The sequence below is a fragment of the Camponotus floridanus genome, unplaced genomic scaffold (genome assembly GCF_003227725.1).
Source record: "Camponotus floridanus strain SB8 unplaced genomic scaffold, Cflo_v7.5 scaffold74, whole genome shotgun sequence".
NCBI classification, from domain to species: Eukaryota; Metazoa; Arthropoda; class Insecta; order Hymenoptera; family Formicidae; genus Camponotus; species Camponotus floridanus.
Genome location: NW_020229843.1, coordinates 620,767 through 647,093, shown reverse-complemented (window position 1 = coordinate 647,093; position 26,327 = coordinate 620,767). Strand labels below are relative to the sequence as shown.

Sequence of the window (26,327 nt, the reverse complement as noted above, 5' to 3'; positions counted from 1 at the left end):
ATCCGAGTCTGTAAATATCGCCCGGGGTCATATCAACAGATACAACGACTTCGACTTGCCTTTGAGATGCACTAAGTTAGTATAAAATAGGAGATTAAGAAAGAACCATCATGCTTCGTTTAGGTATCCGCGACAGATTCCTTGTCTACGATAATCTCGAGAAATGTCTCAAAATTGTGGAAAGTAGACGTAATACCTGCAGCGTGGGTATAGTGTCAAGAATCAAGAAGGGATGGGGATGTGATTCGACGTTGCGTTCGAATTGTTTGATCGATTCCACGGCACTTTATGCAGTCGCGATTCAGAAGCAAAACCGTCGGCTGTTGTCAACGTCGACTATTAATGAAGTCCGGAAAACCTGTCTTTACGATCTTCACGTGGAAAAACAAGGTGAGTTGAGATTTGAATTTTTTAATCTTAGATTAAGAAAATAATTGGTTACATTGTTTTTAACATAACAAATTATTACAGATAATTTACAATATAATTCGCTATTAAACGTAAACATGGATAATATCATTTTTCCGACATACATTTTTTAATCTTTATAATATAACGTTTATTTAAGGCGGAAAATATATTGAAAGATTAGAAAAATTATTTATTTAACTGCACAGGATTTTGTAAATCTTAGGTAAAATCGTCAATTTTGCCGGATGGCTGATGCCAGTACAATATCAAGATACGATCACCGTGTCTCATCTGCATACCAGAACGTTGACCTCGCTTTTCGATGTTGGTCACATGCTACAAACACGCGTCTCTGGTAAAGATGCCGGAGAGTATTTAGAATCGCTAACCACGTGTGATCTGAAAAATTTAAACAAGGGTGCTGCCACTTTGACAATATTTACCAATGAGAAAGGAGGAATTCTCGATGATCTTATCATCACCAAAGATGACGAAGATAAATACTTTCTCGTATCTAATGCGGGAAGACGGGATGAAGACAGTCAACTTCTATTGGAGCGTCAGGTGAAAAATTGCAGAGATGCTTAACATTTTAGAACGTCAAAACACAAGGAATAGTAATATAAAATGTTGTATACGAATTTCTCTGGTTTTAGAAAGACTTTAAAGAAGTTGGTAAAAACGTATTCGTCGACTTTCTAGAGCCTTTGCAACAGGGTCTGATAGCTCTTCAAGGTCCTACAGCAGCAACGGTCCTCCAATCGCTAGTCAATTTTGATCTTCAGACCTTAAAGTTTATGTATAGCGTGAAAACCGAGATATTAGGTAGTCGTATCAGAATTTCACGATGTGGATACACCGGGGAGGATGGTTTCGAGATTTCAGTTCCTGCGAAGGACGCGATTAATCTAGTAGAAAAGCTCTTGGAAAATCCTGACGTAAAATTAGCTGGTTTAGGAGCTAGAGATAGTTTAAGGTAAATATTAAATATTATACAGTAAATATATAAATGAGTAGTGTAAAATAAAATTATATTGATATTTTCCATTATTTTTATAGATTGGAAGCTGGACTCTGTCTATATGGCAACGATATCGATGAAAATACAACACCGATCGAAGCTGCTCTTACCTGGCTAGTAGGTCAGTAATCTTACAAAGATAGCTAATGAATCCTTACTTTACTATAGATATTTTTCTATTTATCTAATCATTTTTAAATAAATATTTTTATCGCTCGAATTTACGTTTGTTTAGTTTTGTTACGCAAATTATTTCAGCCTCTTTTTCTTTTGTCAATTTTCTAATTTATAAAACAATTATAAAGTACATAACAATTAAGAAAATTATAAAATAATTTATATATATTTAACATCGATTTATCTTCTTTCACAGCGAAACGACGAAGGACTGAAGCCAACTTTCCAGGCGCGCAACAAATTCTTTCGCAAATTAAGACAGGCGTTACGAAGAAACGTGTCGGACTCTTACTAGGTCAAGGACCACCTGCCAGGCAAGGCGCATCGATATTGACGCCGGAAGGTGAACGTGTGGGCAGCGTTACTTCCGGTGGACCAAGTCCGACCTTGGGTCGGCCGATTGCTATGGGATATTTACCGCCGGATTGGGCACATAATGGTAGTGGAGTGTTGATCGAGATTCGAGGGAAGACTTACAAGGCCACCGTGTCAAAGATGCCTTTTGTGAAAACGAATTATTACACAGCGAAGTAATTTCTTGATTTAATCGATGGAAATTAATCGAATCGGACAGAATTACAATACATTGTTAATGGATTGCTTATGCAATTATAAGACATGTAATAGATTTCCATGGATAAATTGCAATTGCACGTAAATAATATTGTATATTTTAAACGATAGATTTTTCTAATACTCGTGTTAAACTTGAAATTACATATGTTGATTTTTAATTTAAATTAATGTCTCGAATCATCAAATCTCTAAAGTGATCTCTAAAGTTAAATATGTTGCTAAGAAAATTGACTACCCAGATAACCAAGCTTGAATAATTATATTAAGAATAATTCTATTGTTATATCATACTGATTAATATAATTAATTAATATATTTAATAATATTTTTGTTATGTTGCCAATTATTGTCAGTAATCGTTGGCAACAAATACATAGACAATCGGATATCTGAGCGTTTATAAAGTTGTGTATTTTATATATTGTGTATATCTATGTGTAATATAATACTTTTAATGTAATTTAATATCTATTTTTTATGTAATATAAATTATAAAAATCTCTAATAATAATTATTATGTAAATAAATTATAGATCCAATAATAAATAATACATAATAATTATGTTCATTATCCATTTATAAATCTAGTAGTATACGTATAATTATAATATATAATATTTTATATAATATTTATCTTTAATTAATATATAATATTAATTAAAGATAAATATTAATATAAATAAATTAATTATTATAGATTAATAGTAAATATATTCCCATGATATATAATTGACTAATTTTTTTGCAATAGGTATTTTTAATTTAATTATTATAATTCTAGATATTTCATATATTTGAACATATTGATATATAGATAAAATGGAATGAAAGCTGTTTTTCCTTTACCCAAAAATTAATTTTTTTAATTAATTATTTTATCATATGAGTAATATTAATGATCGATAACAATGCAATCACATAATAATTAACCGACTATATCAGATTAAAATTAGTTTAATTTTAATGTTCTCTAACTTATTCACTGATGAAAAGAAAAAATATGTATCCTTTTATTTCTCTTATGGTAAATAATCATTAACGATATTATCGACAAAAACGCTATTATTTCTCTTATGGTAAATAATCATTAACGATATTATCGACAAAAACGTTATATGTATTAAGGCTTACAATTTTATAATTTGTTAATTACAATTTATAAGAATGATTCGAGAAACAATCCTAGAAATAAACAATCTTTCGTAGCCTTTAAAAATTGAATGCTATCATATAAGTAATAATAATTGTACAAGAAAGTTGAAAAATATTATTTCAACTTCTGTGCATGTATGGTGCACATTCAAGTATAAACATAATCAAATCATTCGTAAAGAAACGTGAACATTTTTCTGAATAATTTCTCATCTTAATGTTATTAATATCCAATATAAAATGTACAATAAAATAGCGATTTTATATTTATTCACGATGTCTATTTCGTGCCATGTATCAATCTATCGCTACTCACATACACACATACACACACACACACACATACGCATTAGTAAGAAATATCATTCGCACAGCTAATTATGAAACGATGACATGATATACGTGTATGTACACCATACATTTATGTATATATATATGTACCTGAATCGATGATCATCTTACAAATGATGTATTTCAAGCAAGAGAAGACCATGGAACATGCGAGAATACATACACACACATGTTCAATCTTTGTAAAATTCACGGATGCGGTTGAGTCACTGAAATTACGACGCAAAACTCACACATAATCGCGATCGAACGAAATTTTAACGCACTGCGAATTACAACGATCATCGTGACGCACTTTTCGCGCGCGATATTCACTTTGAGATGGCAACAATCGCGAAAATTATACGGAGCGATACGGAGACTATGCAACCCAACACGACGCGTCACACACTTTATTTGAAATCTCTCGAAAAAATTGCGATTCTCGAAATATCGCAACCAATCGCAACGTCACAGCTGCTTCTCACTTCGATCGCTAAAAGGGAGGGCGTTGCTGCAGACACTTGCGTGTATGAGAAGTTGGGGTGGTTTTTCCTCGTGGAAAAACATTAATTAATGTTAATTAGCAATAAAATAAGTGCGCGGACAATAGTTTTATCAATTTAAGTATTCAATTACTGGTGTAACAGATTTATTCGGTTAAGCCGAGATGGTGCGAAGTAGCGACAAGTAAGTGAAACATATTACATTTTGTATTTTGTGGTTATGTTGACGACGCTTCGTGTACCTGCCGAATTCATAATCGATCTAATTATTGCGAACAATTGTAGGGATAGACATCATCGGCGAAGATCGCGATCGAGATCGAGATCTAGATCGGGCGAACCTGAGAAGAAACGACGACGTACCAGAAGCAAGGACCGAGAGAGGGACAGAGACAAGGGACGTCATAGAGAGCGGAGGAGTCGTTCACGGGATAGAGACAGAGAAAGGAGTGATAGAAGGGAACGTTCCGAGAGGGACAGAGATCGCGAAAGAAAACGGTACACTCTTAAAGAGAGTTTCGGTATCTTAATCTGAAAGAAAACGATTGTCCATTTTATCTTTCTTTTTAGTCACAAATATATCCACAATGTTTTTCATAAAAATAGTAACAATGACATAATTTGTTGACATTGATTGTTCTCGGTATACTAGTGGAGACAGTAAAGAAAAGCGTCTTACAGGCTCAAAGTCTTCACGCTCTGGCAAAGAACGATCGAACAGATCTCGGTCACGCGACAGGAAGGATAAAGAGAAGGGGGACAGCGAAGAGTTGCCTTTTGACCATACAAAATTGGACAAGGTCAGTCTTGAAAAATAATATGAAGAAAGATAAACAATATATATAATTATATAATTATATAATATAATTATTATTTATAATATAATTATATATAATTATATAATATAATTATTATTTATAATATAATTATATATAATTATGTAATTAATATTGTAGGAGGAAGAACAAAAAAGACTAGAGTTGGAAATGCAAAAGAGAAGAGAAAGGATAGAGAGATGGCGTGCAGAAAGGAAGAAGAAAGAGCTGGAAGCAACCAAAAAAGACGGTAAGACATCTATTTTGGCAAATTTTCAGCTACCCATGAAAAAATGGTCCCTTGAGGATGATAGTGATGAAGAGACTCCTGTGGTACAGAATAACAAGGAGGCAAAAGAAGAAGGTGCAAAGGAAGAAATAGAGGAAGTGAAAGAAGAAGTAAAAGATGAAGAGGAGGAAATTGATCCACTAGATGCTTTTATGGCAGAGGTAAGTATTCTAAATCGTATTGAAGTTATAATCCTATATGTACTTATATTACATCTAAATAATTTGATAGGTTCAAGAAGAAGTGAGAAAAGTAAATAAATTTGATAGCAAAGCTCCAAAAAATGCAAACAATGGCACAAATTCTAATGCTCAGAGTGTGGTTATTGTGACTGGTGTGGCTAAGAAAAAGGTTCAGAAACAAAAGGGAGAATTGATTGAACAAAATCAGGATGGATTAGAGTATTCCAGTGAAGAAGAAGGCGAGAATCTTCATGAAACTGCAGCTGGTATAGCAAATAAACAAAAACGAGAATTAGCCAAAGTTGATCATGCTACAACAGAATATCAACCGTTTCGAAAATCGTTTTACGTTGAAGTTCCTGAAATTGGTATAGTCTTTTTTTTTAATACTTTTTTACAATATAAATTATTTTTTATTTTTCATGTGAAATCTATCTATAACATGTACTTGCAGCAAGAATGACACCAGAAGAAGTAGAAATGTACAAAGAAGAATTAGAAGGTATTCGTGTGAAAGGTAAAGGTTGCCCAAAACCTATCAAGTCTTGGGCACAATGTGGTGTAACCAAGAAGGAATTAGAAGTGTTGAAAAAACTTGGTTACGAGAAACCAACACCCATTCAATGCCAAGCAATTCCAGCTATTATGTCTGGTCGTGATCTCATAGGTATAGCAAAAACTGGTAGTGGAAAAACATTAGCCTTTTTATTGCCTATGTTTCGCCATATACTCGATCAGCCACCATTGGCTGATGGTGACGGACCGATTGCATTGATTATGACACCAACTAGAGAATTATGCATGCAAATTGGCAGAGACTCGAAAAAATTTACAAAATCACTGGGGCTTTCGCATGTGTGCGTTTATGGTGGAACTGGCATCTCTGAGCAAATAGCGGAGCTTAAAAGAGGAGCTGAGATTATCGTATGTACACCGGGAAGGATGATCGATATGCTCGCTGCTAATAGCGGACGTGTAACCAATTTACGTCGCGTGACATATGTGGTACTCGACGAGGCCGATAGGATGTTCGATATGGGTTTCGAACCGCAGGTAATGCGGATTATGGAAAATGTGAGACCAGATAGACAGACTGTGCTGTTCAGTGCGACATTTCCGAGACAAATGGAAGCGCTGGCCAGAAGAATTCTTACGAGACCGGTAGAGGTGCAGGTCGGTGGACGTTCTGTTGTTTGTAAAGATGTCGAGCAGCATGTGGTTGTACTCGAGGAAGACCAAAAATTTTACAAGTTGCTCGAGATTCTTGGACATTATCAAGACAAAGGTTCCATCATTATATTCGTGGACAAACAAGAGAATGCAGATACATTGTTGAAAGATCTTATGAAAGCTTCATATTCCTGCATGTCTCTTCATGGTGGTATAGATCAATGCGACAGAGATTCGACTATATTGGACTTCAAGGCTGGACGGACAAAATTACTCGTCGCTACCTCTGTTGCCGCTAGAGGTTTAGATGTCAAGCATTTAGTATTAGTCGTGAATTATGATTGCCCTAATCACTATGAAGATTATGTGCACAGATGTGGTAGAACTGGTCGAGCTGGAAATAAAGGGTAAAATCTTTTGAATTTTACGAAATGCTTTTCATGAATTAATCGTGTTACATTTTTTTCCTTTAGGTATGCGTACACTTTTATTACGTCAGAGCAAGAACGTTATGCCGGCGATATTCTACGTGCGCATGAATTAGCAGGTGTACCTGTTCCAGAACCCTTGCGTCAGTTGTGGGAGGGTTACAAGGCCCGTCAAGCTGCAGATGGAAAGCAAGTTCATACCGGAGGTGGTTTCAGTGGCAAAGGGTTCAAATTCGATGAATCAGAAGCTGCTTTAGCAAATGAGAAAAAGAAATTTCAAAAAGCAGCTTTGGGATTGCAAGATTCTGATGATGAAGACATTGAAAATGATATCGATCAACAAATTGAGAGTATGCTGGCGCCTAAACGAACAGTTCGTGAAATAGCCAGACCAACCGCGACTAACATCACAGTACCCGGTCAACCAGTACCTAGTGCCACCGATAAACTAGAATTAGCCAGGAGATTGGCATCGAAAATAAATATTGCTAAGAATCTGGGCGCTGAAGCGAAAGGCGCCACTCAACAAGCCGCGGAAGCCATACTCAAAGGAGCAGGACCTACGAATCTTATTACAGTAAGATCCGAATTTTCATTTATCAAATATCATATTACTATTATAAATAAATATTTTTTTTATTTTTCTTGTAGGCAAAGACAGTCGCTGAACAGCTGGCAGCAAAATTGAACACTAAATTAAATTATCAACCGCGTGAAGAAGATCTAGTAGAGAGCGACGCGGAAACGGGTGAACAAACGTTCCGCAAGTACGAAGAGGAACTCGAAATCAATGACTTCCCACAGCAAGCAAGATGGCGAGTCACAAGCAAGGAAGCTTTAGCTCAAATTTCGGAATATTCTGAGGCAGGCCTTACAGTCAGGGGGACGTATATTGCACCTGGAAGAACACCACCAGAGGGCGAGAGAAAATTATATCTGGCGATAGAATCTACGAGCGAATTAGCAGTCAGCAAAGCCAAGGCGGAGGTATCTCGGCTCATTAAGGAAGAACTTATTAAGTTACAAGCATCTGGCGCTCACACCGCATCACGTGGTCGATATAAAGTCTTATAAAAATCACTATGGTAAAATATATTATAGAGATATTATGTCACATGCAGATCATAATATTTGGATATGGTAATATACAAGATCTCTGATAAAAATTATATCAACGCTTATGAGCAGAAAAATCCTGCATCATCTTGCAATTTTTGCAATAATTATTAAGTTAATAATAAAGAATTGGCAAATAAACATGCGTTCAAAAAAAAAAAAAGATTTCACTAAATTTTTTTTTGTTCTTGTTTGACACTCGCAGATAGCTTAGAGCGTATATCCTATGGTCTGTACGAAATAAATTAATAAAAAAGATACGGGTTTATTAACTAATTTTTTTTAATTTGTATTTCGATTATTATTGCAAACAATGGTAAAGAATGTTTCTGTTTAATTTACTGCACTCTCTATACATTCATGATTGCAATCATGAATGAATCTTTATCAGACATCCTGTGTATATATAATTATCATATCTATATGATAAAAATTACATAAATTTATTATTCATACAAATGATAATATAAACTATTTGTTTTTAACAATACAATTATACATAAATACTTCATAGTTGTTTTTAATAATACAAATATGAAATATTTGTTTTTAATATAATAACAAAATATACTTAACAATTATGGGAGCATTATTCATATCATTGGCACGAACCACTGCAGGCGATCGCAGATTTATAAATAAAATGCAAACACACATTTATTACCTGCTTGACGAGTTTTAATGAATTAATTTCTTTATCATATACGATAAAAATTTGAAATACTTCGCAACGTAAAACCGTATCTATGCAGCGTGTACTAGAAAAAATCATAGAATAATGACATGTTTGATAAAATTGTTGGTTTCTCCTTTACACAAAAATTTCATATAACAAAATTTTCAAAAAAATTATGATTATTACGATGAATCTTTGGAAGGACACGCTATGTAAAAATCACATATGCAAACACATATACTGATATATCAATCAATATGCAGATTGTGATGCATATATGTAACTTATGTTTATGAAGTCTTTATTTACAACTTATAATATTATCTCGATTATGCGCACAAGAAATCCTATCCCTTTGTACATTTTCTTGATATATGCTCTTTTTCTTTGGCAATATTAATCAGTAACTAAAAATACATCCCGTTATATGCTATTAGAAGGCACTAGAAGAATCACAGACATGAGACACGCTATAGACATTCGCCACAGCGAATGGCAATTGCGATTAGGTAAAAAAACTTTCAACAATCAGAACGAATGAGAAAATAGGCTTTATCGCTTATAACTTAAATATGAAGTAAATACACTGATAAACTCATATATTTCACGTCATTAATTAAATTATGCATTACTGCGTAAATATTTTTGAATCATGAATTGAATAAGCGATAAATCTTATTTTCTCTTTGACATAATCGCTTTCAAGATGTAATTTTTAACATGAAGATAAACAGAATAATTGTTACGTGCCAAGCTCGAATTTTCATGGCACTAGAAACGTAACTGTGAGCTATCTCTGCTCTAGTCAATGAACCCAGAGGAACTTCCGCTGCGATTCTAGGACTTCTTTCTGTGATCCTGGTGACAAGTTTTTCCGTTTCCGTCACGCAAGCTCGCAATTGTAACGCTGATGGTTTTTTGGCAACAGGCTGTACGACAATGAAGATATCGCAATCGGGCGTCATCATACCCCGAATCGCGCATTGCGCTACTTGCAACTGACGACCTAGAGCGCCCAGAAGAACTTCCAATGTAACGGAGTCCTTGTCGGCTTCTTCGTCCATTATATAGTAGATTCTTTCCAACTATAAATGAAGAAAGAAAAGGAAGTTTAAGGAAAAGTAAATTAGCTCAACCAATTAAAAATTTATGAATTGAATGGATTATATAATATATTATAAGAATATAATATTTTTCAAACAACAAAAATATTTAAAGAAAAATTCATATATTTAAGAAAATACGCTTTAAAGCATCTACCTGTTTCTTTGAATAAAATAATCTCGCTGCTCCTCCGCAAACAGGACAACAAGCACCAGGAGGAGTGACCCCAATGCAATATGGTTCTACCAAGGCAGGGCATTGTACAACATCGCCGCAACGAGGTTTTGCCTCTTCTCCTATGAGACCAACGGCGACGCAGGGACCTTGATAATCTACGATAATTTTCTCGGCCCAAGCCGCGCATTCGTTGGCGTAGACCTCGCCGTTGATGCCGCACACCGGACCCCTCAGACTACAACCCCTCAGACAAGGTCCTCTATAGCTCAAAGTGGCTCCAGCTCGAATCATGGCACAGACAGAAGGATATTGTCTATTCTCGCGATCACAGACCGGTCCGCTGGACTCATCGCGCGGATTACAATCTATCGGCACACATTCGTATTGCTGGCATGATTTGTGCAAACGCGACAAACAAACTGTAGGTTTGCGAATACATCTCTCTGCGCTTTTACAGGGATTGGACGCACAGGGATCCCTGCTGGAACAGCTGCCAAATTCTACTTCGGTAGCCGACAGTTCGGCGCACTTCGCCAGACAGGCAGACGCGAAGGTGAAGCCTAATCTGCCGCAAACCGGGACATAATGAGCTGGACAATCGCAGGGCAAGGATGGCGCGCGTGGTTCGCCACAGCTTTTCTTGGAACATGTAAACTCGCCTTCGAAACAATGGCAGGGATTGCACTCAAGATAAAAGTTGGTTTTGTGCTGAATGAATCGGTCATGCACCCAGCAGGACTTGAAGTTAAAACAGTTGGGCGTACGACACTTTTCTAGGCCACGCGTCGTGCATTGACAGATATTCAAGCAGCCCTGCTGATCGAATCGGGGAATTTGGATCCAGGATCCAACTGGCACTAATTGCTTCGACATCTCACCGAGAGAGCAAGCCGGCACGCAACGATAGATTTTGGCACCATTCGGTTGAAGAACGCAAAGCTGACCCTGCGGACATGGATTCCGCTTGCACGGTGTCGTAATGTCTTCCTCGGGATGGATCACTGTCTCGTCATCCTGCGAATCATCCAGATACGGTCTCAATGAGACGCACGGCGCGTCTGGTCTACCCGGCGACAGCTTGGCACACAAAGTTGCGGCTGTGTGCGGTCCCGTAATTGCACCCCAATCCACACAGCTCGCCATTAATTCCAAACAATCCTCACGACAGAGTCGCGTCTCGTGGATTCTAGTCTCACAAGGTCGCAACTGCAGAAGACAAGCCGCTGCGCGTAAAGTCTCCGCTGGACAAGAAGCCGCTGCGCGTACAGGTACGCCTAATCCACGAATAATTCCGCCTCTGGACCAATGGTCAGCTTCCCACTTGGCAGCCTCGTCAGCTGTACTTGTACATGTCCTAGCGAAAAATTAATATCCAACTAATATCAACAAAAATATTTCTCAAGAGATTTATAATTTCAACATAATATAAATTTAATTTTGATTCTATTTTCAAATCAAATCAAATTAAATTTGAGTAATTCAAAGTATTTACGTGAAGTATTTGACCAAAAAGAAATTTGATGAGAAGTATTGATTAGATCTGATTCACGTCATTCATACCTGAACAGAGTGGTAGGTCTGTCGTTGAATCGCGCGCAATAAGACAATCCGGAACAACCCATCTCGCAAGGATCGTCCGCATCCTCGAGACATCTCCTCAGTTCACCCTCCAAGCTGGACGAGAGGCACAACGCATCCAACTGGGCCCAAGCAGATTCCCAGTCGGCCTGAAAGGCCCGCCAACACAAATTTTGGCAGGTGGGCCTCGTCGCTTTTGTGCAACATGCCAGTTTGCCGGCATCTAACGGTAAACGCGCCGGCTTCGTCGAACCCGATTTCAACAAACAACTCCACATTGGCGACTGAGGCAATACCGGGCTGCACTTTTCCGCCAAGGCATCCATGATTTCTTGATCAGTGTTCGCGATGTGAAGAGTCTTGCGACATGTGTCTAGGCACGCTGGAGTTGTGGCTTCCTCGCAACAATGCAAATCTGCATAAATAGAATTTATTAAACACGTTAGTAAACACATCGGAGCATCAATCATTTATCAATATCAAATTAATGTATGAATATCAATAAGAAAATGATATATTCATACATTATTAAAATGATATTCATACATTTGTTAATTCATACAATTTGTCAATGTTAAATTAATGTATGAATATCAATAAGAATATATAAATATAATTCAAATCAATGAATAACAATATTTTACATATTAAAAAATTAATATTTAAATGTGTATTAATTCAACTAACGTTGCTTCGGATCTTCGGCATGTTTCACCTCGGCTACGCTCTTCAGGCATTTGGGAATTTGATGGAAGCAACCCTTGCTGCTGTACAGTTTCAAGCTAGACTGCTTGCTTGGCTTGTAAAAAATATCCTTGCAGATGGATCTGCAAGTATCATTGGAAACATTGCTACAGCATCGTTCCGCCTCCTCACGCTTTTCTAAGCAAAAGAAAAATTCGGACTCGTCGCTTGGGCGGCAGGACTCGTTCAAATCGTTTGTGGAACCCGACAGGGCGCAGGTTGTGCGACACGTGGGATTCTGAATAAGGCGGCAGCATCCTCGACCTATCCAATTCTCATTCCTCTTGAGCTCTATAAAGATTCATATGAGACTAGGTATATTCAGCGGCAACACTATTGCACAGACGCGAAGCAATGGACAAGCTTACCATTCAACGTTGAGTTCACGCAGAACCAGAAGTCCATCTGGAAAAAAAGGAACGTGAGAGAATATAATAGCAAAAAAAAATGATGAAGAAAATGAACATAATCGATCGATCGACCGCAAGTCCCCCGAGATCATTTTTCATAAAGCCATCACTGCGAATGAAAAAAATGTGGATCACGTTACAGACATCCTGGATCGTTTAAGTTGCCCATTGTCAAGAAGCTTCCGATTCGAGTCGAATGAATGGAATAAATGAATCGATACTACGTGGGATTGAGCCTTAGAAACGTAATCGACGAAACTCACCAGTTCCATGGGACAAAATTCCAGCAGACGCCGATTAGCGTTTTCTCTCGCCTCGATTTCGGCACCCAGGACCACCAAAGATATCTAAAAGTATAATAAAAGTATTCAGAAAAAAATGTAAAAATTCTAATAAAATTACAAAGAGAGGTCATAATACGAATAAAAATTTTAAGATACCGCGAAAGATCTAAAATTACTCTTTCTGAAAAAAAGATACAAATGACAATAACATCAAGCAAAAAAAAAAGCTCATTGTATAAATGTAAATTATTTCAACGAATCAAATTTCGAGGCATCAACACCTTTAGTGTCTGTCTAGACTGAATTGAGCGTCTTTCTAAATTCGAAATGCGGAATGGTGCATTAACAACCATTAAAAATCAAGGACATGAATGCAACACGCGGACCCTGCGATTTCCTGCTACCCATTACTGAATGACAATCGTCTCCAGAGCCAGATATCGTATGTAATCCTCATTCCGGATTCAATCGGTGCCTTCCGCGAGGACATGCCGGATTCACTCGGTATGTCCATCACGGCCAGGAGTTACGACCATCCATCAACATGCGGTGGGTCCCGATGGGCCCTGACGATACGCTCATAGTCAAAGGTCACGTTTGCCGAACTGTAAGTTATCGACTTCCCATTCGTATATTGGAAATATTTTTTACATTAATTTATAGTTTTGATTATAAGAACAAACATTATATTTTCATCTCTCTCTCAAAATGACAATATATGTATTACAAGGTTATATTTAATTATTTGTGGATGGAGAAGAAAGAAATCTTTTTAATTATATATATTTTTTACATATTTTCTTACTTTAGATATGACAGATTTTATTTTTCTTTTATACTTCTTTTCTATAGTGACAGAACTTATTTTATATACATAATAATTTAGTAAATCAGTCAGTATCTTTGGAATATCTCTGCTAAGTTAAACTGTTATAAATGTTAGAAGCGATGTGGAGCTGAGAGAATCATGTACGTATTTTCGTCGTGGTATATTCTGGGAGGTATGCACAGCCGGGCTACATCGCCATGTTGAAAGGGGGTGCATTATCCACTCGTGAATTTTTTGCAATAGTTTGCAGCAACGTCGAAGAGGGTTTTAATGAGAATAAATTTTTACTTTTTGCTAAAAAATTATAAATGTTTAATAAAGCCTACGATTCGCGAATAATTTTCCGAATATGAAGAAAAAGAACAGTAATATCGAAAAAAATCTGTCTTTATTTTTCATGTCGCTGAAATTGACGCACAAAACATTATTGTTGGCAAAAAATCTGAAATAAATGCTACTTCAAAGCTCGTATATTTCGAACTAGATAAATCAACCTCGACGGTCTCCGAGTTACAGCGCAGATCAAAAGATACCGAAATAGAGCCGCAAGCTTTCATAATTTACCCCGTGCTTTTATTTTCCGAACTCACAAACGATACTATAAACGACCGCGACGAGGTGTCGGTCGACTAATTAAATCGGTAGTCAGTTACAATCTTCTTCGACCAATACAGTGAATCACATTATGATGTGTGTGTATATATGCTTATATTCAGTTTTTTAAAAATAAAAACTATAAATATAATCTAGTTGACATGTTATTGAGTTTCATATCTTTCAGAGTTTAATAAAATACTTGGCGTATCGTTCAATAGGAGAAAAAAAAATATAATGTAATTAAAAAAAGAAAAGAAACTAGTTCATCGAAAATCTATTTTATAATATGAAAAAGCAAAAAAAATATTGCTGATCTGAATAAGAAGAAGAGACGTTATGTGTTCAACGAATAGGCATCTTTCTTGTCCATCTCAAGAATAACTTGTCACATAACTCGGACCTTCCGTCACGATTTCCGGTTATTTTGCTGCTAGATGGCCGGAGGAAGAAAGTGCTCATCAGTAGTCAAGCAAGACAATCCGGAGAGACGACTTTCTCGAAGTTTTTCTGCACCTCGCGTTGTCGTGTCTCACATCTCAAATAAGCGATGTTACGAGAAATACTATACGATGTAGAGCCACATATGTGACAAGTTAAACCGACAAATTTTTTTTATGATATTCTGCTGTATCTTATTATAATTTTCTTGCAAATGATGAATTTTTTTATCTTGAATTTATTAACAATATATATTAACATATATACATTACAAATTTATTTTTACATTACAATCTCCTCGCTGTAAAATATTCTTTATGGACGATATTCTTATACGTTATATATATTCCGTAATCAGAAATCAACAAAAGAACACCCAGTGCACGTCCTTCCTTTTCGAATAAACTGCATGGAGACACGATATCATTGATAACGCGATACCTTCGCCATGTTCAACGCGTCAATTCGTAATATTTGCGTATGAATGAGCCCATGGGGCGCCCCGAAGGGATCCAGCGTAAATCTCGCAGCGGGCCCCCGATATTATCTTCGAAGACCAGCCTCACCTCTCTAAAGAAGCTGCAGCGAAACGCACCCCACATCGAGAAACCCTCATCGAAGGAAGCGGCTTGAGGTATATCTTGCTCCTTCTCGCTTTTGCCCTCTCCATTTCTTCTCTTTCTTCCTCTTCTTGTCATATTCCTGTTTTTATTTCCCGGATCCTAATATATCCATGGACACGACATATTTCGTGTCCTTTATCGTCCCGGGGTCGGCCCACGGATTTATCAACCGCGTGATATCGCATTCATTCCAGTAGACGATTATGCCGTTGAGATTGTCTTTTTGAAATTCCCACGAGGCCTTCTCCTCTCTTGTACATAATTAATAGATTGTATCCCGTGTCACGACTAATTTTTTATCGCGACAAGAAAGGTGTACTTTTATACCTCGCTTGCGAGTGTTTCGTATATTAGAGAGAGGATTCTAGTTATAAGTAATTTCAAATTTCGCGTATCGTTAATTATTGTGAACACTTTACTACCGGCAATTTATGTTTGCCAATTTATATGCGAAATACAGCCCGAGGAGAAAATGTGCCGTTTAAAATAGATTAATAAAAATCAATAAATTGCAATAATTTAGTTACGATAATATAACGTTAAAACATAATTTTTAGTATATGTTATATATATTATACAATTTTTTGTATTTTTTTATATTACGGGATTTAATTAAGAGGATTTAATAATAATCTAGTGCAATGTTCCTCCGCAAAATTATATTTATTATTGAAATTATTTCAGAAAATCCTCTCAAGATTTCTTAAAGAAGAAACTCAAGAGTGTAAATATGTGTTTATTTAAAATGCATACCTTGGAGCACACATTCCGACAGGATCCAGCAGCAAGCGAGCAGCAGGACATTTCTGCAATAGAAACAGAAGACGGATATTAATTTTATATGTCGAAACAGAACACGTGGGAACTGTAGCCCAGTGTTGAATGGACATGTTGTCTTCTCTCTTCAGTTTTCCTCCGACACGAAGCAGACGTGTCCTGCGTTACGTCAGAATAAGAGGAATAGAGAGAAAGTGGAAAAGCTTTTTTTCAAGAGTCTACATACTGCCGGTACGTATACATACATGTCAAATTTCTACCGGTCTCTCGAAGGACTTGACATATAGTATAAAATTTTAAAGTTGAATCCAAGATTGAATTTTTACAGAAAAATATATTTTATTTATTTTATTTATTTATTTTTTTATTTATTTTGTCTGTATCAAATTACAAAAGATTATTTTTTTATATTCAAATAGCGAAATCGTTTTATCTTTATGATATACAATTGTTTTTGAATAAAGTGACACATACATTTATACGTGAAGCATTTGATAAAAATAACATAGAACAAGGGAAAGAAGTCGGAAACCTTCGTGGACGTTTCGTGCAGCGAGTATTTTCACTGTTGGTCTTTTAAATATTAAAGTTTTCGTTTCATCTAGTGCGACTGCAGTGGCGTGCAGTCGAGGAACATTCTATGTGTCCCCTTTCTTCCCAGCGTCTTCAATTATTAAACGACGGGGGGGAATTGTTTGGCGCGTCACTCGGATCGAACAATCGAATAAGATATCCTGTCCTTCGTTCGAGTCATCTTTCGTACTAAAATTTATGTAAGATCGTATTTAGAGGCAACTCGGGGAAAGAATGGTTTTCCAATTTCGCTTAGTTAAACTTATTGATGTACGATAGTTTGTTACCCTTACAACGCTTTGATTGTAACGTAATTATGTAAACAGTACACACATGCGATTATCTTTATCGTGAACGGTTATCAACGACTCCTGCCAATGTGTCACTTTTGACGTGAAAGATCTTTAATGACTTTACGGGGTTAATATGCGGGTTTGATCAAAGTAACTCGTGTGAAAGGAACCTTTTGAATGGTGACTGAAATCCTAAGGGCCGCCGACCGCGCCGACACGTATGCACTGCGTTACAATGAAGCTAATAGATACCAATTAAAAGTAAATTGTGGCCCTCTCTCGCTTCGTTTCGAAGAATCGTTCGATTCCGGTTACATATATGTCTGTGTGTAAGTGTAGAGTGCATTTTTTAGAATTGACATAATCAACTTTGGAGTGCATAAAAATGCCTAAATATTCTTTCATCGAGTGCTCCTTTCAATTACCGAGGCACGTTAATCTATCGTTTGCATTTGGACACTTACAAAGAGCTACAATTGCAGTCATATTGTCGAGAATGAAGAATATCAGTCGTGTCACATACACACAAAGATCGTTTGCATTCCTGAGCAAACAGGAGGGCGTTCTCGTCTCGAAAAACGTTCTCCTATTACAGAATAAATTACGAATGTTTGTCTAGATATCGGTTTCGGTCACCAACACCTGGCACTTATCCGTTTGCCATCGCCATCGGGAATTATTCCGTCGCGTCTATCCCAAAAATATATTTATAGCGGGATGATTTATGAAAGTCGAGTTATATTTTTCCCCTTATATGCACATACAAGGTACTATTATAAATTTTTACAATCTACTTTCCGTTTATCGCCGTCTTGGATCGCGCGAGAGAACTTTTTACTGTTACTCATGCGAGTGCATTCGTAATCGCCTGGTCGTCGTAAAAAGGAGTCGCGCGGATCGTTTAAGACGTTTTAATCGAATCCTCGCCACAAAGAACCTTGACGTTTCCGCGTGAAATTTGCGGCGACAAGTGCGTCGCGTCTTAAAACGCGACGTTTTGTGGCTCCTGTTGCGGACGATACAAAAATAACCGGCGTCGTTCGCGACCATCCGGCGTTTATATACCGATCTAAACTCCGCGCGCGGTACCCCCTTCACTTTATCCCATCCATTTACGCGCTACCCGAGAAGTCGAAAAATTCGTGACTTTGACGAGAAACATCGACGAGTGCAGTTCAAGTTACCGGCAGCTTATAAATATATATTTTATTTTTCAGAATCGCGTTCTACGCTCATATCTATCGAAGGAGAAAAAGAGGAAGAAGACATCGACGAAGAAATGGATTGGTCAAGAATCGCAGCATATAAATAATCGTAAGTACAAATTATATATTTGGAGCAGTAATAGATTCACTTCTCTTGTGAAATATATCGACGCGACGATGGTGGTATGTCGGGAAATGACAAATAGCGTCTTTAAAGTGGGCCGTTTAATTTGACTAATTCAAGATTCCACGGAACGGGACAGGCGGCATTTTAAATTGTCATTTTAATGCGCTTAATGAAGCGAGAGAGCTCGGTCTCGCGCGTTCACCGTCTCTCGACATTAGCATAACAGAATAGGAGACGCAATCGTCCTCGACAATATAATAATACTGGCGAATCCTTTAGATTGCGAGAACGCATATTTGTTCGATGGATTACATGTTGCACGATTATAATGCCGTACCCCGAAGAGACGTGTTGTAAATTTTAATTCGACGTTTCTCCTCTCGCGACTTTGCATTTCTCTTTTTCTTTGTTATTCAAGCGCCACGACGTCCAATGCATATGCCATTTCGCATGATGCTTGCGCCGATAATGACAGATCCCAACTGTAGTAAAACTGCGCGGTGACTAAATTTTTAAGTCAATTTCTGACGGAGAAATTTAATGTAAAAAACATTTTTACATATTTTAAAATATTTTACATATTTAAAATATTTTTATTACATATTAATATATTTAATTTCCATTAATTAAATATATTAAATTAATGGAGATTAAATGTATTAATATGTATTAATATGTAAAAATATTTTATAAAATGTTAAATTATTTTGAGATTAAATCGGGATTAAATTATAATTAATATCACTAGGACACATAGTGATATTTCTACGATGTAAATCATTTAACGTAATTTATGTCTTCCCGTCTCCGGTCACGTCCTGTCCGGTTAAACGCTCAGTATGTCAGTCCACGCGTGCGGAGACAATAAGCGTGTCTTCACGCGCGTAATTTACAGCGCGAATCGTCGTTTCTCCTCTCGCCGCGAATTTTTCTCGGAATCAAGCGAGCGCGTTTCCTCGACGAATTTAAACGACCGGTGATGTCGATCGACGGGAATGTGTCGTGCAACATTGGTCCCTTCGTCCATCCGGTTCTTCGTACAGTCGCGGTTGCATATACGGTCGTATAACTGCATTCGCAGCTGCATCTTTTGGCGCCCGAAGGCGAGCGCTGCGACATCGTCGACATCGTCATTGCGCTCGTAAAACCCGGGCGATTCTCCCACGCCCCGAGATAACGAGCGTACCAGCGGATATGCTATGTAAGGTACAAGGATCTCCGGAAAACCGGAATAAGTGGTAAAGGACTCTCGATAAAATTGCACTCGGAATCAAATTTTGCTACCCCTTTCGATTTTGTATTACGATTTCAAACTATCTACCTTCCTTTCTTTGCCTTCGAGATTTTCTAACGGATGGAAATTAATACAAATTTTCAAAGAAGTTGAAAGAAATTTATTTCCATGAAATTAAAAAATCAATGTTTGCAAAGTAGACTTTTATGAGCTATTATTGATTCTTTTATTTTTTCTTTTTTTGTTTATACGAAACTTTGAATAAATATTCTTCAAATAGAAGATTATGTTGCTTATGTAATTGATGCTTATTAATTATGTATTAATTAATTCTCCGCCAGCGCGAACATAGTTGTTTTTCGTAGCTATCGGCTATCATCGTTGATTATAGATACGCAACATCCTTATCCGCAAACAGACACGATAATTTTCGCGAAAATGTCATTATACAATGATAGGCGAAGGAATAAATCAGAGAATTGTAGATATAATTAATATAGTCATCAAGCCTATACGTGTTGCGCCGAACGAGCTGGTGCATTTTATGGCGCGAACGAAAGAGAAAGAGGAAATCGACGAGGAGAGCAACGAAGAGGTATCTCAGAAGCAAACCGGGAAAATAAGGGGGAGAGGGGGATCGAGATACGTGTCTTTCGACATGTTTTTATCCATCGTGGAGCTTGTCACAGAGTTTTATGTGTTTATTTATCTCTTCTCTCTTGCATGACACACGCCGTGTATATATCGGCGTATGAGAATCTCTCCTTCGAAAACTCTTGCCTATTGGAAGTTCTCTCCTTTAACCCTTTTGCTGTTCTCTCTCGCTCTTTCTCTCAAGATCTGCTCCCGTCTCTTTTTTTCCGAGCGAAAAAAAATTCGCGACAACCGGTCCTCCGGAGGACACTGTCGAGTGTCGTTGTAAGGTCCACAAAAAGCTCCCGGTATCTCCCTAATTACTATCTTCGTCTGTCACATTGTACGCGAATACACGCTCTGAATTTTGAAATTGACACGTACAATTATCGTAGATGATCTCTTCTATCGTCTTTTCAATCAATTGATTTTTTAATACATCGTCAAATTATATCAATTATATTATTAAAAAAATTATCTTGTTAAAAAAAGATATAAAGAGCGTCAAGTTTACGCGATCATTTGAAAAATTCTTAAATTAATTATTTTGATCGGAAAGTCATCAATTTCTTTTTTCTTTCTCACACAGTTAATAGAGATTGTCATTTCGAGCAGTACACATAAGGAGGGATAAATCGAAGGAAATTCTCCGAAGAAAATGTTTACACGCTTGTTTAAGCCATCGTCCCCGTATACGCTTCGCACACACGTTCCGGATCGTCACGCTCTGTCTCTCTTCTTTTTCCTTATTTCCATTTATATTATCGTAGCGGATAGTCGTTATTACGATTATTAAGTGTTAACGTATCGCCACTTATGATTTTCTATTACGCGAACAGAGTGTGAGATCTTGCGGTGCGTTGCCGACGCGTTAGACCGCGTTTTATTATCAAACCGTAGAAAGGGAGTTCGCTCGTAAAAAAAACCGACCGGAGAGGAAACAGGCGAAGAGGAAACATCCGCGAGGAAAAGATTTCATCTCGACCAAATTATACAGTGCCGGATACAAATCTCGGCACGAGCGTGACATTAACGCGTGTCCCCGAAATTTCCGAATGCCACTTTGCATACGTACTACATTTAATTGCCGATCGATTAAACGCTACATGTAATTATATACGGCTGACATGAAAATTATCGCTTCGTTTACCGACGACGTACGTGATCTTTCAAAACTTGCGAAACTTCGACAGAGATACGGGATATTAAAATTAAAAATTAAAACCGGTATACACATATAATTTTAGGTGAGTTTAAATCTCGATATCTCGCACGCAGTTGCGAGAAAATAATCCCTATACTTATTCGCGATAATAGAGTCTGTAATAATGGTCGCGGGATTTTATTTAACATCTATCAACTCGTTTAATTAACATTCGCGACTACCATAATACTCTGGTTATATTATAATTTCAGGAAATTGATATGTGATTTCTCGTTCTCTATAAAGTGAAGGTTTTCGCGCGGTTCTTGAAAGTATAATTGAGCTCATTGAGCGCGGAATACAAACTAGATCCGCGCATTAGAGTTACTTGAAAAACGATAAACCGACGCGCATAATAAAATGCATTGACGGTCCACGAAGGCGGATCGAAGGCGGCGATGAGCGGATGTTAACGGTTAATTAAGAATATCGATCTCGATCGGCGATCTTGAGAAACTGCGGTTGTGTAGGTGTGTACGTGTAGATTATATGTATATTTTACCGTCTTGCGTAAGTCACGCCGCTCCAATTTCCAGTCGTGGAGGGACACGCGCGAAATTACACGCTCAACATGTAAAGCGGTGGCGATTTTACGCACCTCTTGAGAGAGCGAGGCGTCAAATTTACGTCCGGTTATCATTAAGATCGACACTCTCGCCGATATTAAAAAATACACGTATGTGTGTAGGTATATACGCGTGACAAATTGCCAATTATCCCACCGTCTTTTAAACGGATTCTGCCTACAAAACGACCATCGTCTACTTTTCCCTTCCATAGAATCTATTTGAAATAAAGATCATTAGTAGAGCCGTTTGACGCTTCGCGATCGCACGTCGATGAAATAGTTTGACATCTCTCCATATTCGTTTATGCAATTATGCATAAAATTATGTATAAAAATTGGAAAATCGCGCGATAAATATCACGAGAAAGCGAGAAAGAAAGAGATACGTGTGTGGACTTTAACGACAGTGGACAGATTAAATCGCTGTGTCTAATTTGCTTTTTTTTTCCTTTTGCCCTTTTATAATTTTTTCGAAGGTGTCGTGTCGTATATCATTAGAATAAAATAATTACGTAACGCTACGCAGACTTTATAATCATTCACACGCATGGTGTGTAGCTATAAATCAAACGGTGTATTTTGTAATATACGCGTGTACAGGGAATTACGTTACATTTTCTAGTCATGTAAATAAATTGCTCTCGCATTTTTCTTCTCCTTTCTTGCCCCTCTCTCCCTCTGCCTCCCCAGTTTTCATCAAAACCGACTTGTAACGTGTTAATCATTTGCAACACATGGATGCAATTCACTCTCTATGTAAATCATGTCAGTGATATCTATTATGCGCTGTTTATGCGCACGATATCGTACGATGAAAAGAGCTATTAATGATGAATAGAAGATCTATCGTCATTGATTTATTGAAACAACCCAATATTGCTGCAATCTCTCTGTGTAAGCTAGAAAAAATAAGTTGCAGCATCTCCTATAAGAGAGTACGTAAATGTAATTTGCAAACTTTCATAATCTTCGTGCACATTTTTTTTTAAATTAGTGAATTCCGCGATCATAGATCGAACTATTGATTCATAGATATATGGTTCTCCTCTTCGCAAGTCGCAATATTTTCCACAGTCTCGATAAATGCAATCGACGAACAAGATTTGTGACATGTTATCACCCCTGGTTTTTGTGTGTGGATATACTTATACTGTAAGAATACACGCGCGTTTCCAATGCCTCCGCTTGTGCATTTCTCTCTTTTCTCTTATTGTACGTATACGAATATGCGCCTCCGAGCCAAGCCGAAGACGAAGAGACCGGAGACCGTTAGCGACACCTCCTTTACACGCACGCACGTGCACCATGTAAATTTCAGAAAAGATTAAAGTGACCAAAGAAAGAGAAAGAGAAAGAGGGATAGAGAGAGAGAAAAGCAGTGGAGAAGCAGAATCACGAAGTCATGGAAACTGGAAATCGCATCTCGATAAAACAAACTCTCGACACACTGCGCGACCCAAAATAGCAGTGTACAATTATCGAATATAAAATGCGAAAACACATGTTATTATAACAACATTCATGTTATTTCGCGTTAACTTGCATAGTTATCGACGATAATTATCATGAAATTAACATACTTTGCAAGTGGACCTGCTTTTTTGACTCGAGCGTATTTCAAGTAAAATTTCAAATCGCAATTTTAAATCGGGATATTTAAAAAATATTTTATCTTTATATGAAAAAATAAATCTTAATTGTTGCAGTTTTTAGGATTTGAATTCTTAAGGATGAATGGAAATATGTGTATCATTTTAACCACGAAGCAAAAATCTCATCTCTAGTGGCTCTATATTTTATATGAAAATAATTAAATATATTAAATTAATATATTAAATTATTTAATAAAAAATATTATTTATAAAAAATTATTATTTATAATAAATATTATTTAATATATTAAATTATTTTAAATGTTAAGTAGAAGAATGTGATGGATGACTGTAGCAGAAAGAAGCGAAGCTTTTTGCAGTGACAATCCGTGAGAATTCGAGCACTCTCAATAGCAAGGCACTCGAATCACGATAAAAAAGATTCTTCCTCGAGTGTTTCTCTTTTTCTCGTAAAGTTCTTTCTAATGACGACAGCAACGAGAGACATTAAAAATCGCCATATCCGAGTGACAGGATAGATGTGAAAAAAATCAGCAGGACGGAGAAACGAGGAGAGAGGTCAGGGGAAGAAGGGACCACGCGCACATGTGGCGGGATGTTGTCGTTGACATCTTCTTGCCGTACGATGACGAACAACACTCTCCGCGAGAAATGGGTTCAATGAATCTGTCCCGGGCTCGTATTTTTGCGCGTCGCGCGAAAGAACCATCGGAGATCGGGGTCGTGCGACATCGCACCGAACAATCTTAAAAATAATCACGGTTCATCTGGCGCCGTGATAAGTAACGCATTGCCATGCCGAAGCACCCACGATCCCCCTACGTCCACCGTAAAATATTACTGCTAATATTTTGAACGAGACGAACGTGCCTTATCGGTTTCAGCGGTCGAATAATATTTTTATGTCAATTTAACTTTATGCGGCGATGATTTGCGTAATATTATTCTTTTAATTCAAGAGAAATTTATTATTAATCGTAAATTATTATAATGTTTTTCGTCTGCAAATTCTTCGAAACAAATGCGCGAAAAATGATAAAAAAACACGTCTCGCTACAAAAAGCAGGTGAATCAAAAATAAAAATTTATAGCTTCGCTAAATAAATTATCAATTCACTTTACTCGCTTATTTAATCTTGTAATATTTTCTCACAGTGCCTTTGAATTTTAATTCACCTATTTATATCGCAAGGTAAACTTGTCATTCTCTTTTATTTTGTTCCAATCTATTTATTACAGTTTTACGTAAAACTTTAAAAGATAATAATAAAAAACGAATTACCTTGCGCGGCTTCGAAGAAAGGATTCGCAACAACCGGCGCGAAAAGGATCGCAATCGTTGTTATCAGCAGCATCGTTAAATAATGCATTTTATCGGTGTGCACTTGCGAGATACCTTTGAATCCCTCCGCAACCATGCGCGAACTCACCTCATCTCATCACTCTACGTACGCGACACGTGTTTCGACGAGCACGTGTTTGTTTGTGGAAAAGAGGAGAAAAAGAGAAGAGAAAGAGAAAAAGGATAAGGAGGAGAAAGAAGATGTCAATTTCAGGGGCGCTCTGAGGACTCACATGTCCACGAGATACACGTGACACTCGTACAGAACCGAGGTGTGCACTCGAGCGCAGCTCGCGAACGACTGAGCTTTTCGTGGCACTTACGAGTTGAGCTTTTTACTGGATGGGTGAGAGGAAGAAACGTGGAGAGGAAAGCCGGTGCCCCCTCGAGTATCGGGAGGGGGCTGAGGCGATGACGAGAGCGAGGGAGAGAGAGATAGGGAGGAAGAAAGAAACACGTCGAGAAATTGCATGTGTGGGTGGGAAGAGACGTATGGCGCGCGCAGTTGTCACGCGGTGCAACTATGCGCTATTGTGACATCTTCGGTCGTATATCCACACGTACCCTTTTTTTTATTTTTTTTATTTTTGGAGGGGATTCTTCATCGTTCCCTAACCGCGTATGTCAAGAAAAGGCCTTTGTTACGCGCATAGCGCTTTGTTACGCGAGTAGCAAAATCAGATTGTCTTTAATGCTTGGTATTTTCATGTAAAAACATTTTTCCTTTAGATTAATTCCCATTTGGAGTTAGTTTCTTGCTATCTTTAATTAATCTCGATGTACCGAAAATATTACGAGATTATAACGAATGATTTGGAAGTCAAACATGCCTCCTTAAATCTAGAATAGATAATGGATTATTTTCATTAAAAATAAATAAATTTATAGAATAGATAAAAATAAACTTATCTTAGTATCTTCCATCGAAATAAATTTCTAGGCAGCAAATCCATTTTTCTGTTTTCTGATAACATTGATGTAAAATAGTCTTTCAAAATTGTTTTGCATAATACATAAATACGTTTTTTGTCGCTCAGCTTATCGAGATTTTCTTCAGCGTGTAGAATTAGGATAGCGCACAGGAAGATACGAACGAACGAATTGGAAGAGACAGCATGCGTAATG

At 37.2% G+C, this 26,327-nt stretch overlaps 3 protein-coding genes across 3 annotated transcripts; 2 read left to right on the top strand and 1 right to left on the bottom strand.

Annotated features, from left to right (window-relative positions):
• Nucleotides 1–8: 8 nt before the first annotated feature.
• On the top strand, nucleotides 9–2,454 carry LOC105257439 (aminomethyltransferase, mitochondrial). Its single transcript, XM_011268045.3, has 5 exons — nucleotides 9–390; nucleotides 635–975; nucleotides 1,068–1,387; nucleotides 1,471–1,553; nucleotides 1,806–2,454. The coding sequence occupies exons 1-5, from the start codon at nucleotides 111–113 to the stop codon at nucleotides 2,141–2,143; spliced, it is 1,362 nt and encodes a 453-aa protein (XP_011266347.1). The 5' UTR covers nucleotides 9–110; the 3' UTR covers nucleotides 2,144–2,454.
• A 1,721-nt stretch (nucleotides 2,455–4,175) lies between these two features.
• Nucleotides 4,176–8,315, top strand: LOC105257448 (probable ATP-dependent RNA helicase DDX46). The gene is made up of 8 exons (XM_011268058.3): nucleotides 4,176–4,357; nucleotides 4,459–4,671; nucleotides 4,826–4,973; nucleotides 5,130–5,438; nucleotides 5,509–5,827; nucleotides 5,914–7,036; nucleotides 7,103–7,634; nucleotides 7,709–8,315. Exons 1-8 carry the CDS (start codon nucleotides 4,338–4,340, stop codon nucleotides 8,129–8,131), a joined length of 3,087 nt encoding a protein of 1,028 aa, XP_011266360.1. The 5' UTR covers nucleotides 4,176–4,337; the 3' UTR covers nucleotides 8,132–8,315.
• Nucleotides 8,316–8,737: 422 nt separating this feature from the next.
• On the bottom strand, nucleotides 8,738–25,962 carry LOC105257429 (reversion-inducing cysteine-rich protein with Kazal motifs). The gene is made up of 8 exons (XM_011268035.3): nucleotides 25,143–25,962; nucleotides 16,387–16,439; nucleotides 13,126–13,209; nucleotides 12,821–12,857; nucleotides 12,396–12,743; nucleotides 11,691–12,123; nucleotides 10,110–11,484; nucleotides 8,738–9,934 (listed from the first exon to the last, which is right to left on the bottom strand). Exons 1-8 carry the CDS (start codon nucleotides 25,276–25,278, stop codon nucleotides 9,551–9,553), a joined length of 2,850 nt encoding a protein of 949 aa, XP_011266337.1. The 5' UTR covers nucleotides 25,279–25,962; the 3' UTR covers nucleotides 8,738–9,550.
• Nucleotides 25,963–26,327: the final 365 nt, after the last annotated feature.